A 15,448-nucleotide genomic window follows, 5' to 3' on the forward strand; every position below is an offset into this window, starting at 1 on the left:
CCACCTAGGAGCCTAAGCCAAAGTCATAGGAGTTATTCTTGACTTCTCTCTTTCCTTCTTCCAATCCATTGATGTCCTGTTTAATATCTGTTATGTACAATTTTATAGCCTATGTTATCTACTCTATTGTGAGACTTTACTTCCATGTATTTAAAATTTTGCAAACCTGGTTAGTAAAGGATGCATGAATCTTCATGGTATAGATGCCCAGTATTTATTTAACCATTCCTATACTGAGGGACGTGCAAGATCTTTCTAATTTTTGCTGTTACTTTTATTGAATACTGGTATCCTGCTTACAGTGTGCAGGCACTGTTCTAGTACTTTAGAAATACTAATGCATTTAATCCTTACGATCCAGGAGATAAATACAGTTATCACCTCCATTTTGCAAATGAGGAACCTGAGGCACAGAGAGACTAAATAGCTTGCTTAGGATTTCATAGCTAGAAAGAGGAGCTGGGATTCAAACAAAAGAAGGCTGATTCCAGAATCCATGTTCTAAACCAGCGTGCTATGTTGCCTTAGGTACATCACTCTGCACATCAACCATGTTTTACACCAGTCTGCATGTAACTCTAGCCATTTTTTTAGAATGTATTTGCAGAAGGGGATAAATAGGCATGGACATTTACAATGTTTTAGGTTGTACCTATTACAAAGTTTTCCTCCAGAAAGATTATACAAATTTTATCAGTTTATGCTCCCAGTGTCAGTTGTTGAGTGTGCTCTTAATTGTGCTTACATTAACATTGGGTAAAACAATTTAAAAAAATATTGAGCAATTTATTAGGAACAAATTATTTAAATAGTTATAGTTACATCTTTTTGATTATCAGAGAGGTTGATTTTCTTTTTCATGTGTACACTAACAATTGCATTTCTCATTTTATGAATTTCTTTGGCTTTTGCCAAACTTGTTATTGGAATTTTCACTTTTTTTCTTATTGAATTATGGCAACTTTTCATGTATTGAGATTAAGACTCTGAGTTTGTCACATATATTGCATATATATATATATATATATATATATATATTTATTTATATATATATATAGTTTTTTTTAAGAGTTGTTACTTGGCTTTTCATTTTGTTTCTGTTGTTTACTGAAGGATAAACATTTTAAAATCAGTTTTTGCAGTTGCATCATGCTTAGTCATATAAAACAATCATCTCTATTTTCCTCTTACTTCTTCATATTATGAGTTATAAGAAGTCTCATTTCACTTATGTAATGCTTAGATATACGTTGTAATTCTTTGAGCCATTAAAAAAAGTCAATGACCTTAATTTTTATTGTGTATCATTTTACCTACAACATATAAGATTGAATTTGGACTTAAGTTTCAATCTAAATAAACTTGTAAAAACTTTAATAGTTTCGGGATCCAAGACATTGACAAATGTATAAACCAGATCTAAAGCCTATACACAAGTTACTACTGTGTTATGTGGCCACACACTTTAGGTGTAGCCCTCAAGTTATTTATCAAAAGGTCCTTCTCAGTTTTATTGATCACTTTTCCAGTTCCTGTGTCTTACATGTGACTTTCATGGATGTACAGCCTCCTACTTGTTTTGGTGACACTCTTTTCTCTATCGTCCCTCTGTATCATTAAAGTGACCCCAGTAAAGTGCTCTTTCTAATTTATTGGCTTCTAGAGGCATGGTAAGGTTGAGTGGAACTTTCGTTTGATTTGATTGTGAATCTAAGAGTTTTCTCTGGGACTCTTGGATTTCCCAAGGTGCCTCAGGGCTACTGCCCAGGGCGTGGTGAAGACACACAGACCGGTTGTGGTCTCCTAAACGATGCACCCAGAGTGTCCTTCTTTTGTCTGTTTTATCTAGGGCTGGGTTAAGAAGCAAGCTTCCAAAACAGTTGCCTTTGGGACTAATTTAAGGCGGGAATACTAAAACCCCTAGAAATATATCAAGATGAAATAAATGGAACTTACCAGAACTTCTCTCTTGAAAAGCATATCTGGATGAAGTTGGCGGGAATAATCTATTGGGGTGGGGGCTGGGAGCTCCCTGTCACCCCCTCCTTGCTTAAACTGTCTGCTGAGGAAAGTGGGTCCACTTAAATATAGGGCTTTTGTGTGGCTCAGTCTGGTTGACTTCTGCCAACAGTGTTTGAGTTTTTACTTTTCTGCAAGCAGTGTTTAGCTTCTTCTTGAAATTGTTGAATAAATATTTATAGAATATCACTGTGCAGTGCATACTGAATTAGCAGCCTAACCTAGGTTTTCTGCAGGTCTGGGTTCAACGCTGATTTTAAATATTTATGTTCTACATTGAGGTATGTAGGGATAAAGAGGCATCATGTCTGTAACTCATTCTCAAAAGTTTTAGGAAAAAAAATCATAAATGTGTAGTTTCATATCAATGCATATACAGATACAAAAGAAAGGATAGAGCAAATGTAGTAAAATGTTAGCATTTGGGGAAGCTGGGAATCCTTTGCCCATTTCTTGCAACTTTTCTGTAAGTCTAAAATTAAGGACTTAAAAAAATAAGTTCCAAACTTGATTTTCAAAGGAAACAAAACACATTAAAAGTTGCACAGTTCTATAACAAACACATATGTCTATAACTGACATATGTATTTCTTTGATCATGTGAGTCTAGATTCTTCCTTAGACCAACTTATCAAATGAGGAGTTTGTGTCTCCTCCTTAACTTCTTTTAATTTCAGAGTAGGCTAGATATACATATGTTTGGGGAAAGAATATAAAATAAAAAGCAGCCATCTGAGATATTTTGTCACTGTTGCCATTGGGCTGCATTCACGTCCGAGACCCACTGAATAACTGTCAAATATTTCCTTAGTTTTGCAATATCATGTGTGGAATGTTGAAGGCTACTTGGGAACTTTATTTATCTATAAATTTAAGATAAATGCAACACATTTTCAGATACTGTGATTAATCAATTAAAATGCATGCTAGAGGGTATACTTTTCTTGCAGGGTGATAACCAAATGTCCTAACATGATCACTAAGGAAAGAGTTTGATAGTAACTATGAATAGAAATAATGTGAATTGTCAAGGTAATTTTAATGAAGCATTAAATCAAAAGATGTTTCCTGAAAAATCAAAATGTAAATTCCAGTAAATAGCAAAGAGCAATAGTGGATTAAAAAGTAACTAAATTAGTTTTTAATTTAAAAAAATGTCATGAATCCTAAAAAGTCCAATTCCTACAACTTGTGTTAAGGACTTCTATTAATACAATGTCTCAGCAGTTGGGTTGGGAGATTGGCTTCCAATTCCATGATCCTCCTCCACATTTCTTCTGTTTTAAATAACCAGGCTGAGACAAAAAACACCCTGGAAGCTATTATGTGATTTTTTTCCAAAATGGCAAATCAGAAAGAAAATAAAATTATATATAGTTTGATAGAAGAACACGATTTAGAAAAACATAAGCACGGTTTCCATATTTGATACCTTTGTGAAAAAATTTTGTGGGGTGACTTTCAGGGGGCTGCCGAGCCAGACTTCCCAGCTAGCACTTCCTGTTTGGGGCACCTAGCATGTTACTGACTGCATAAAACTGCCCTTCACTCAGCTTTCTCACTTTAGCTGTGAAATGAATGCAGTTCCCTATCGATAATGACTAAAACTCACTGTTTGATACTTGAGAACAAGCAGCCATACTGACCCATGCACACAGCACCCTGGAAGTTTCCCAAGTCTGAACTTGTCCTTTAATAACATTTTAAAGTGGACATTGGTACACTGAGGTATTTGGTTTTAAGAAACTGCAAATCCAGAAACTTAGAGTTCAGTGTCATGGATACCAGGCCAATCAAAACTGGGTATGAAAAAGGTGGCTACTAATTTAGATCAGGAAGAAATTAGTTAAAGAAGCCACGACTCCCACAGAACAGAGTCCCCCAGAGTACAAAGCAATAAAATACGGGACAACATTTCTCCTCAGATTCTGTGGTGATTATTTGTAAATAGATTTAGATTCAGGATGATTTTATTCAGCTACAGTTTTAGAAATTAAGCTTTAGTGATGATATTATTTTAAAATACCGCCCCCCCCCCCCAAATTACAGTTTAATTTTCATGCTGCTGTGGAGAATCTATTTTGCAAAGGAATTAAATCCTTTTTCCCTGACCATTTTGGCTATTCCTTCTATGTGGCTATTTGGATCAAGAACTCCCTGTCGCGGTCAGCTCTTTCTATAGTTCCCCTCTATTTCTGCTCTAGATAATAACTGCCCCTCAGCAATGTCCAACTCTAGACTCTGTTTCTTCTCCCCATCCTAGGAATCTGTGCCAAGCTGGAAAAAGAGAAAGGACTTGTAAAATAAGAAGCAGTGACTACAGGATGCTTTTTGAGAGATTAGAGCTAGTTTTTCACAAGGATCCTGAAATGTAGGTTTAGAGTCATGGACAAATTTTAACATTTGTGTCAGTTTCAATTATGACAAACTACTACGGGAAAATAAATCTTCCAGGATGCCTTTTGTGTGTGTGTGTTTAGATTTTTCCCCTTTTAGAAAGAATACAAAGAGCCATAAAGACAGGGGGAATCATTTCAACCTCACTGATGTCATCTGACACGATGGAGGAACAAAGGATTAAGAAAGGAAGTCAGATGATTTTAAGTCCAAATTTGAGTCCTTTAGATTGGTGGGGGATGGAAGGAGAGATCTCTTACACTCAGGAAGATCTAACGGTAATCTTAAATTTGGCTATAAATTTAGCATTTCTTGTAGTAGATCTACAATCTAGATTCCAAAAATATAAAGTTTAGAGAAGACCCGCTTTGCCCCTCACTATACAATTATTAGTGTCCCAACTTTTGTGCCTTCTTCAAATGGGTGATTTCTTAATACAGGAGCTGCTTGGATGACAACTTTAACCAAAGTGTAGCTGCCGATAGTTTTCATTCTCCATTTCTCTCCTTTTACAATTTATAGTTGTGTAATTAGAGATCTGTATCAAGAAATACCTACATTTTCCAGCTCAGAATTGAATTTGCAAAGAAGTAATCACTATTAAATTACTTGCCATTTAATCCTTTTGTGTTTTCCCCCCAAATTTTTAGCCATCAACTAGTTTTCTGGACAAGTGATCAAAAGTCCTAAAAGTAGAAGAATCAGAATCATTTGCCTAAACAAAGAGATTAAATTAAGTCTGTTGAATGGACTCAGCTTTCCTTGTGCTATGAAGCTCTGCAGTGTGAAATGTTCTGCGTCCTTTGTCTACCAGTTCTTCTGGTTCTGCTTATTATATATAAAAAGCTTCTCCATCCCATTTTAGTTGCTTCTTCTTCTTTCTTTTTTTCTCTTTTCTTTCTTTCTTTCTTCTTTTTTTTTTTGCTTTTAACAGAAATGCTGGCATGCAACTTCCCTCCAGGAATAGCTCAGAGCCAATGCTCCCAATTTAGTCATGAGAATTACATTTCTCTCTTTTTTGGAAATATTCTCCCTCAAACTTGGGAGCTCACGACCTCATAAGAGCTAGGTGATTTCAATTCAAATGAAACATACAGCTTTATAGAACATACAGGAAAGAGCATATTTCACATCAACCATATGTACTCACGTTCTAAGCCGTAAGAATTATATTTATGGATAAGAGCATCTGTTCCCTTGAAAAGGAAAGTTTTGTGTGTAAAGCTTAACTCCAGTATATTAAAATGCATGCCTGTGTATTTCTTAGGTTGAAAAGGTTTTCAAACAATGACTATAACTTATAATAAAAATGGTAGAAAAATTTCACACAATTTTTGTGATGGGAAGTACCTACTCGCAGAGTTATAAAATACATTGAAAAGAATCCTAGAGAGCTCTTGCATGGTTTTATATTTCTTACACAATTCTGTTTCTGAATCTTTTTCTCAGTCAGTTTTGAAAACACAAACACAGCTTTCCTTTTCGGAGAATTGATCAGGTTAATTAACCTGTTGAAATGAGCAAAATTAGAGTCAAAACACGAGCCTTGCATATTGTTTTGTTAACAGTCCTTATAAACCAGTTTCATACTTTCAAAAGGAGATGTTCCCAACCTGCTATTTAATGAATTAGGGAACATCTGTCCAAGGTTTGTGTACAGGGGCGATTCCCTCTTTTCTCAGACCACACCCCAAGTACGTTTACTTACAGAAGCACAAGTTGTGTTTTCACACTTGTCTTCCAGAAAACCAATCTGGCAGGGTGTCCTCTGATTCTGCAACCAGTAGTCTGTAGACTCAAGCAGGCTATTGCTGCAAAGAACCTGAGGGAACCAAAAAAAAACCTTCTTAGTGCTATTCCTCATGGTCTTCTGTTTAGACAAACATCGCTTTTCTGAGGAAACTAGGTGTTTTCTTTTCCAGAGCATCTGGATGTTAGAAGAAACTTGCAAGATAATTGTACCGAGTCTAGACTGTGTGAAATATTCAACCAGGAATGGACATTAGAGGAACACATTGATGTTAGTTAATACTGATGATTCTCCTGTCATCAAATCCAGCATCTGGAAACATCAGTGTACATGCTACTTCTGCATAATTGTCAGTCTAATGCTTATTTGGGGGAATGGTTCAGTTGGCAGTGGGGATCAGACTTCATGTTAGTGTTAGTACTCTTTCCCACGCTGAATATTTTCGATTTTAAAAGAGGTAGTGTTTTTTCCTTTTAGTGCAGTACTGCCACTGAAATGATAATTATTGAGTTCTTCAGCTTGCTAACCTATCTATGAAATAGGGTACAATTTTTCTAGAATACCTATGGTGCCATGTTAAGTTTAAAAATTATTAGGAATCAGTAAAATGTATGACAGCAATCATTTTTCCATGTCGGTATGTTATGGTAAAGCAGTGCAAATTTGAATACATGATTTAACAAAACCAACCATGATTTACAGATGCCTTGTTTCTGGGCTTGGATTAAAGCGAGGCAGAAACATCATTTTTCTTAGCCGAAACATTTTGAAGATACAATCTCATAAATAACCAAATGATTCAATGTCTAATGTATCGTAACACTACCCAAATATTTTATAAGACTTTTTCTCATCTTATATAAGATTTCCAGTGCTCTCCTGGTACCCCTTACTTTATTAGGTAACATGTCTGCTAACATTTGACTAGTACCTTCACTTAAGCAATATAACAGATTTAATCAGTTTGGTTAATGCCTGAAAAACAGAATGACACTTCAATTACATTTCCTTTGTACAACAAAGGATTGTCTTCTTTTATTCTGTAAAGGTAAAAACACAGTAAGTTTTGTCTCTGAAGAGTGAGTTAACCAAATATATTTCTGACACATTTTTTTCTATTACATTTTATGTTTTAGCCAGGTGATATTATTACTTTTAAATCTTTTCCCGCTCAATGTTTATTATTACCTAGAGATGACGAATTTTCATCCTTCTTTTCCAGAACAGCAGAGGCACTTTGTGGATGAGCAGGTAGTTAGTTGAGTAATGAACTTGGGTTACTACTGCAGAGTAACGTTGGCAATAGAATTTCTCGGTTCTCTTAAAGATTTTTACCTAAATTATGGTTCTTAAAGTGTGGGCTGAGACTCCTAGGGGATCCCTGAGATCTTTCAGACTATTTTCAAACTATTTTTATAATAATAATGAGGCATTATTTGCCTTTTTCGCTCTCGTGGTCTCTAGCAGTCAATGAAGTGCAACCCAATGAATGCAGACACAAATAGGAGAGTCCAGCTGTCTTCTGTTAAGATAGACATTAAAGACTTTTGCTAAGTATGTAAAATGAACTCGCTCTTCTCACCAGAATGTTCTATTTGGGAAAACATAGGTATTTTACATAAAAATGTGTATGTTAACATTTAATGGGCTTATTTCTTATTATTTTAAAGATATTTTAAAATAGATTATTGTCATTTTAAATTGTTATTGTTAGCTAAAATTAAGTGAATAAACAAACATAAACAATTTCTTAGCTTTCTTCTATAATATATAATATGAAAATATCAATAATTGCCCCCCTTATAAACAAAAGCTTCGTGAGGCCCCCAATAACTTTTTTAGAGGCCAAAGCAATTTTGATCTCAAAAAATCTGAGAACCATTGACCTAGATTAACTTTATTTAGAGTAGAAACAGGCTCTCAGTCCACATCCCCACCACCAGTCCCTCTTATTTCTGGCATAGGATAGAGTTTAAGAGCACGGGCATTGGTGGTCTAACTGAGTTGAAAACCTAGCTTGTACATTAGTAGCAGGATGAACTTGGGCAGCTCAGGTGAATTCTGAGTTTCAGTTTCCACACCTGGCAATGGAGATAGTAATACCCCCTGGTGGGATCATTGGGGTATTCAGTGAGATGATAAGTCACGCAGATGGCAGGTTATCCTCTCAATACACGGTTTTCATTGTTACTATTTGAAAGGAGCTACAAAGGAAAATAGAAAATTGGATGCCTTCGCCTGAAATTAGTGGATGGAAAGCACTTCAGATGTGTGAAGACCAATTTTCTCGAGCAAATATTTTCGTCTAAGGTGTAATTTTGGTGCTGCGTTTTGTAATATTAATAGTTACAGCTACTATTAATATTTTTTTTGCATGCTTAGAGTACGCTGGGAAATGTGCTAAAATAGTCACATAGTATTTTTTAACTTTGTAAATTTAATCCTTATTACAATGCTATAGGGTAGGAATTATTTTAAAGTTCAGGCTCTTCACAGAAATTGTCATTTTGAAGATGGAGACCTTGAGGCTTGCAGAGATGAGAGTCTCTGCTCAGGTTACTCAGAGGCTGACTTTGGTTTGTTTTTGAAGACACCAAGGCCTGTGAGTGACATCAGTTAGCAGTGCTTCCTCCCATAACCTATACACGTGGGTCTCATTCAGGATGTGTTTCTGAAACGTTATGTGCATCTAGCATTTGCAAATATAACTACCTTTTCTTATGGACTTCTGTTCTAAAGTTAGTTTTCATTAATGAGATGCTGAGGTGACATTTTTCCTTAAGAAGAAACTGTCTGTGATGTAAATTACAGTAACTGAATTAATCCACTTGGCAAGTGTTATCAGTGTTTTAATTTCTCAAAGGAAAGATGCTTTTATATTGACTTGAGTTAACTGAAACCAAACATATGTTATTAGCTTCCGCTCTTCACTTTTCTTTGAGCTTTAGAATTTGAAACATCCATCAATAAAACAAACCCTTCACTTATTGCATCATAAGCAAGTTAAAGACTTAAAGTAAAAGCATCCAATAAACATACCCGTTAATGATACTTTACAATGCAGTTTAATAAGTCCTCTGACTAGAATAACTTCTTAGCTCACTCCTCAAAAATTAAGCCCTGGACCCCTTCTATATTTTAATAAATTCAGGGTACCATAGTACGTATCATGGTTGCAACAAAACATGTCAACAGAGGAAAGCAACTGTCACTTACAAGAGCATATGAATTATTCTTGTCCTAGATCAGACTTACAAGTGGGACAGAGTTCAGACACAATGTACTTGGGTCCTTCAGAAAAGGCGTGGGCTGGGTTGGCATATTTTCCGTGGGAAACAGAGAGGCAGAGATGAAGGCGTCCAAAAGCATCAGCCTGACGCCTCATGCTGCGAGATTCCCAAAGCTGTGAAAGGGACTGTCTCATGATGTGACTGAGACTTGCTGGCTACCCGTTGGATTTCTCCTGCATTTCACTACTTCTCTAACACAGGGAAATGAGCACTGAAAGATTAATCTGTTGGGTCCTTTACATTTGAAAAATAAATAACTGAAAATATACAAAGACCTTGTTCTGCCCTAGCCTTGGAGTAAGGGAAAAAGCGACAGCTTTATGGACCTGCTTACTCAGTGGAAAATGCTAGAAGGACTTCCCACTTGGCAGATCCATACCCCCGGGTATTGAGTGTCTTCTCTAAGTGCTCTTTGCTTTAAAGGAAGCGGACATGGCAGAGAGAGAAAGTGAAATTTAAAATGAAGTCTAGGTCTTTCAATGCTTAAGAAATGTTTTGAAGAGAGCTTCTTTGGTTGGTGAGCGTATTCATTCACTATGTAACCTTAAAATTTGAATTTTATTCATCATAATTTAAAAAATCGTGCATCTGATTATATTATTAATAATACTGAAAATATTGCTTTCACATGTTTTGTTAATATTTAGATATTATTAATTATTTAATACTTGTATTCTTTAATGATTGACCAAATAATTTATTGAGAACACTCTAAGCTAAGGCTCTAATTTACATTATCTGAATTAAACCTCTAGCTTGTGAGGTAGAATTTAAGGGCTAATATATGTATTAAATGTACTTAAAAACAGTGCTTGGCACATGGCAAGGGCTGCATAAACATAAACTGTCAGAAAAGTGGTTATTCTGGATGCCCAGGCACAGAGGCGTCAATAACTTGTCTAGTTAGTGGAGAAGCAGAATTTGAGCCAGGCTGTCTGGCCCCAAAGCTCGCATTAGGCAGCGTTCCACTGCAAGATGGTAAAATTACATGATTGCTCATCCTTGGGTTCTACCAAATCCAGATCTAAGCATTTATCCATCTCTCCATGGTTTTAGTGGTCGGGAGAGTGAGTTCCAGTCCTGATCCTACTTTCTGTGTTGTCAAGTCATGCACTAGCTCCCAGCCTCAGTTTGCTGTTTGTAAACAATTAAATCAAGTCATCGGAAGGTCCCTTCTACAATGAACATCCAGTAAGTCTCCCCCTCCCTCCCGCCTCCATTCATCCCTCCCTCCTCTCCCTTTCCAGATACATTAAAGAGCCAAATAAGCAAAGAGCATGAAAATGCAGGCTTCAATAAACCGCTTAGCATTGTATGTTAAGCAATTTTACCTTCTGAAATGCTTTTGGTTTAATGGTTTAGACCAACCATTAGAAAAAGAGAAATGCTTGAAGGAAGAACATGTGCTTGAGAATTTAATGATTCTGAAGCTTTATGAATATAATCTCCCCACTGAGAGTCACTTTCTGAGGGGGAAAAGAATAAAACTCACCAGACTCTCAATGGCTCATTTATTTATCTGCTATTTTTAGTTGCAGGTTCACTTATTTCAGATGAAGAGCTAATAATGGGCATGCTGTGCATTCACAAGTTTGAAATAATAATGGCACATTTTCTCTTAAAATTTCACGAGTGTCCTAAGTGATAAAGAAAAACCCTTCTGCGCTATTTTATAACCACTTTCCTTTTAAACAGAGAGAACCGAGTTGTGGGAATTTAGTATTGATATGGAAAGGGGAGGGTGAAATAGACTCTGAGTAACCTGGGCACAGTTCTAAACACTGCTGAGCAATGCCTTAAAATTAGAAAAATAAGTTAAGTTAAATAGGAGAAGACAGTAACTTATGGGTGGTCACAGAGGTTTGGAGACAATTGAAATTCTATTCCATTTCATCACTTACTGAGTGACCTTGGGCAAGTCATTTAATTTCTGTGGGACTTGTTTTTTGTATCTATTGCAGGAGGACAATTAAAGCCACTTCAGAAAGTTGCTCCAAGGCTCAAATAACAAAATATTTGTAAAAGTCTCCTAACAGAGTAGGCAGTTGATATGTGGTAGCGATTATTATGACAATGCAGTGAAATTCAGACATTTTTTTCCATCTTAACATGTTTTTGATCTTGGCATGACTGTTGACAATTTCTCTTTCTTTATTATTTATGATGTGCAAGTCTTCATTTTCTGCTTCTGTTTCTCTAATCTCCTTAAGTTAGTATTCGGTCAGCAAAGGTTTGTTGAGCAATTTGATGCTTGACTCAGAATATGACGATGAACAGAAATGACTGCTGCCCTTTTGGGAGTTAATCTCTAGTGGGGGAGAACAAGCACTCACAGGACGGTGATAAAGAAAGCAGATGCTTTCATCAAGGGCAGCCCAGGTCAGCGATCCCCCAGGGTGCACCTGTGGGAGGGTGCACTTGACCAAAGTGTTGAAAGAGGCATCTGAGCTGTCTGGAGAAGTTGGGGAGGGTGGGGAGGACATGTCCTTCTTTCTAACTAGCTTTGCTTCCTCTGACATCCTAAAGGGGAGGGTCCCCTCTCGTTCTGGGCCTCACTGTGTTATTCTTTCTACTCCACTCAGTCATTTCCTCAGAGAGCGCGCTGACTTTCAGGACATTAAGTACCACCTGGAAGGACAACTCATTGGTCTACAGCTTCAGCTTCGACCTTACTCTAGAACTTGGCTTTTCACAGTTCTCACTGTTAGTTGTTACTCTTGGATCTCCTGCTGTTACCTTGGACTCTTTGTGTCTAAACCCAAGCCCCCTCCTTCCCCAATTCCAGTCCCTAAAAGAAACCTGACTCTCTGGCTTCCCTATTTGCAGTTAACAGCCGGACAATTCTAGTTACTCTCATGCCCTCTGGAGCACCTCTCTGTCTATTTCTAGTCTTATATTCTACTCACCACAGTTTAATTTCTTCTTTAATTCACTTAACATTTAAGTGCATACTATGGGCTAGTCTCCTGGTAATGCAACAGTGAATAATGCAGAACTGATCTCCATGTTTATGGAGCTTAAAATCTGGCATGGGAGCCACACAGTAAATAAAGGAGCATTGGCACACACATTTAATTACAAATCGTGGTAGGTAATAAGAAGAAATTCAACATGGTGCAGTGGTAGAGAATAAAAGCGATGGGGATGATACTTGGGAAGGGCAGTTAGGGAAGGCTGGACACTCACAGGGACCAAACAATTCATGCTGTAATGGTCTATCCCTTCTCTCTATCACCCCTTACCTCCCAGATCCACCCAGCTCACTAAAACCAGAATAAGGGATAAGTACCTAAGTTTCAAAGACAAACCTGGTTTCAAATTCCAGTTTTTCTGTTAATTAACTGCAGCCTCAGGCAGGCAAGTCACTTAACTTCTTTGAGACTCACTTTTGCCATTGACAAAATAAGGGTGGTGTTGCCCCTGACGATGAGGAATTTTTACTAGACATTAGACATAATAAATGTGCAAAGGGTTATTTGAGGTGTTAAACCATCATTATTATTATGAATATGATTACTGATATTACATAATTCTCTCCCAGGACCTTACCTCTATTGATTACTGGACACGACAAACATGAGTATTTTACCGTCTAGTTCTGTCAGACACTAGGCTAGGCCCTGGGAAACAAGAAGAAAGATAATATCTGCTATCAGTGAGCCCACCATTTTATGGGATTATTGCCAAACTATGGCCTACCATTCAAGACAGATCCTAACTCAACTCTCACTGGTGAATAATTTCATGAATACTTACTAAGCTCCAAAGTTTAGGATATTGTGCTATGCACAATTTAGGAGTTTTCCAGGCTTTATCTCCAATTATTTCCCTGCATGTACCCTCCGCTATAATCTACCAGTTAAGTAAAGAGATCACCTCATAGTTTTTATGATACATGTGGTTTTCTTCATATCTCTCCATCTTTCCCCTGAACTTTCATCAGCATTGTTTCTCAACCACCAAGATCTGATTGAAACCAAGCCCTCTCCCCATATCAAATGTTTCTCTCTTCCTGTGAAATCTTTATAATGAAAACAATATTTCTACCTCAGAATTTTGGAATGTGCATGTATATCTATTTCTTCCCACTAGGTAATATGAGTATTGTATAAATATGTGAGTATATTATTCAATTTATTGCTCACACTTGTCTCAGCATATGAGTATAGTTGGTACTGAGCAACTGTTTGTTTGATACCAAAACTTCCTACATTTGATATTATATAGACTTGTAATTTTCCTTTGCAATGATTATGTTTCAGAAAAAACCCTGTGAGCTTATCATATGATTTATTTAATATGAAGAAAATTTAAAAGTTCAATCTATGCACACAATATTTTATATTTCTGCAAGTCTTTTATTTCCTTTAAGGATTTTAGTACAAGGTAACAAAGAATTTTAATGTGGAACAAGATCCCCATTTTCTAGTCCTATGTCCTATATCGTGTTTCCCCAAAAGTAAGACCTAGCTGGACAATCAGCTCTAATGCATCTTTTGGAGCAAAAATTAATATAAGACCCCGTCTTTTTTTTTTTTAAATTAAAGTTTATTGGGGTGACAATTATTAGTAAAGTTACATAGATTTCAGGTGTACAATTCTGTATTACATCATCTATAAGTCCCATTGTGTGTTCACCACCCAGTTCTCCTTTCATCACCATATATTTAATCCCTTTTACCCTCATCTACCACCCCCCTCTCCCCCTGACCCTCTGGTAACCACTGAACTATTGGCTGTGTCTATGAGTTTTTGTTTCTCATTTGTTTGTCTTGTTCTTTTCTTGTTTTTGGTTTATATACCATATATCAGTGATAAGACCTGGTCTTATTTTCCTATAATATAAGACTGGGTATAATATAATATACTATAATATAATACCGGGTCTTTTATTAATTTTTGCTCCAAAAGACGCATTAGAGCTGATTGTCCAGCTAGGTCTTATTTTCGGGGCAACACGGTACTATCAAAACATTATCACATTTCATTTTCTGATAATGTAAGTATAAAGACATAAAGCAGCCTCAATTAGGGAAATTTCACACAAAAAATACTGTATTTGGTTAATGCATGTATCATGATTAATGACAGACTGTTGCTTTAAATTAACTGAATAATATAATCAGAACAAGGAATTCATTCTTCTTCAAAAGCAGAGATTTATCCTATCCCCTGCTTCCACCCCGAACAGGTAGACTCAGAGAGGTTAAGATGTACTGGATATTGAGACACTGATGTTCTCAGCAGTCTGCAAGCTGGAAAGGGCCTGGGGTGGCCATTTCAGGGCAAGCACCCCTGGCTGTCTATTTACTCAAGGGTTCCAAAGAAATGTTATGTTTAAAATATGTATTACCAAATAGTCACCGGGATGTAAAGTACAGCCAAGGGAACAGCGTCAATAGAATTGTAATGACTATGTATGGTGCCTAGTGGGTACTTGATTTATTGGGGCGATCACGTCATAAAGTATATAATTATCTAATCACTATGCTGTATACCTGAAACTAATATAATATTGAATGTCAACTGTAGTTGAAAACAAAAAAACAAAAATAAGATGTGTCATGATAGGGAAAAGGGTTAGAAGTACTGTCCCAAGAAAACATCCTTTCAAATGTGACACGCAATTTTCATGAGAGTGGCATGTGAGGACAGAAAAAGCAAGAAGACCTGTAGCATAAAGGGAGCCAGAGAATCCCGTTAGAAGTGTCATAGGCATCAGTCAGAGAAGAATCTCCAGGCCTCGACTGCTGTTCTAGACGCTAGGAAACCCAAGTACATTTTTCTTACACAAGAAGACTATAGTGTGAATGTGTCAGTGAGATTTGCATCGTGAGTGGTAAGCAGGGAGAAGAGATGATTAGAATGAAGTCAGCTACTCATCAGATACTATCACCTACCTTTTTGTATTTTTATTAATTTCAGGTATACAAAACAACATAGTGATGAGACACTATAATAATGGTATTTCTACTGCAGGTAACATTTTCTT

At 36.6% G+C, this 15,448-nt stretch overlaps 1 protein-coding gene across 10 annotated transcripts in view; it reads right to left on the reverse strand.

Annotated features, from left to right (window-relative positions):
* Positions 1 to 15,448, reverse strand: part of SPHKAP (SPHK1 interactor, AKAP domain containing) — a 122,425-nt gene that overhangs the window by 69,863 nt on the left and 37,114 nt on the right. For all 10 annotated transcript variants that reach the window (XR_012490111.2, XM_074314449.2, XM_074314442.2 and 7 more), the window contains one exon: positions 6,125 to 6,238. Coding sequence is in view for 9 of the 10 variants with exons in the window: in XM_074314449.2 (XP_074170550.2) it covers positions 6,125 to 6,238 (114 nt within the window). In the remaining variant the exon portion in view is untranslated. The remainder of the gene's footprint in view (positions 1 to 6,124; positions 6,239 to 15,448) is intronic.

This window comes from Rhinolophus sinicus, chromosome 17 (assembly GCF_057876585.1).
Source record: "Rhinolophus sinicus isolate RSI-liver-muscle chromosome 17, RSI-T2T, whole genome shotgun sequence".
Lineage (NCBI taxonomy): Eukaryota > Metazoa > Chordata > Mammalia > Chiroptera > Rhinolophidae > Rhinolophus > Rhinolophus sinicus.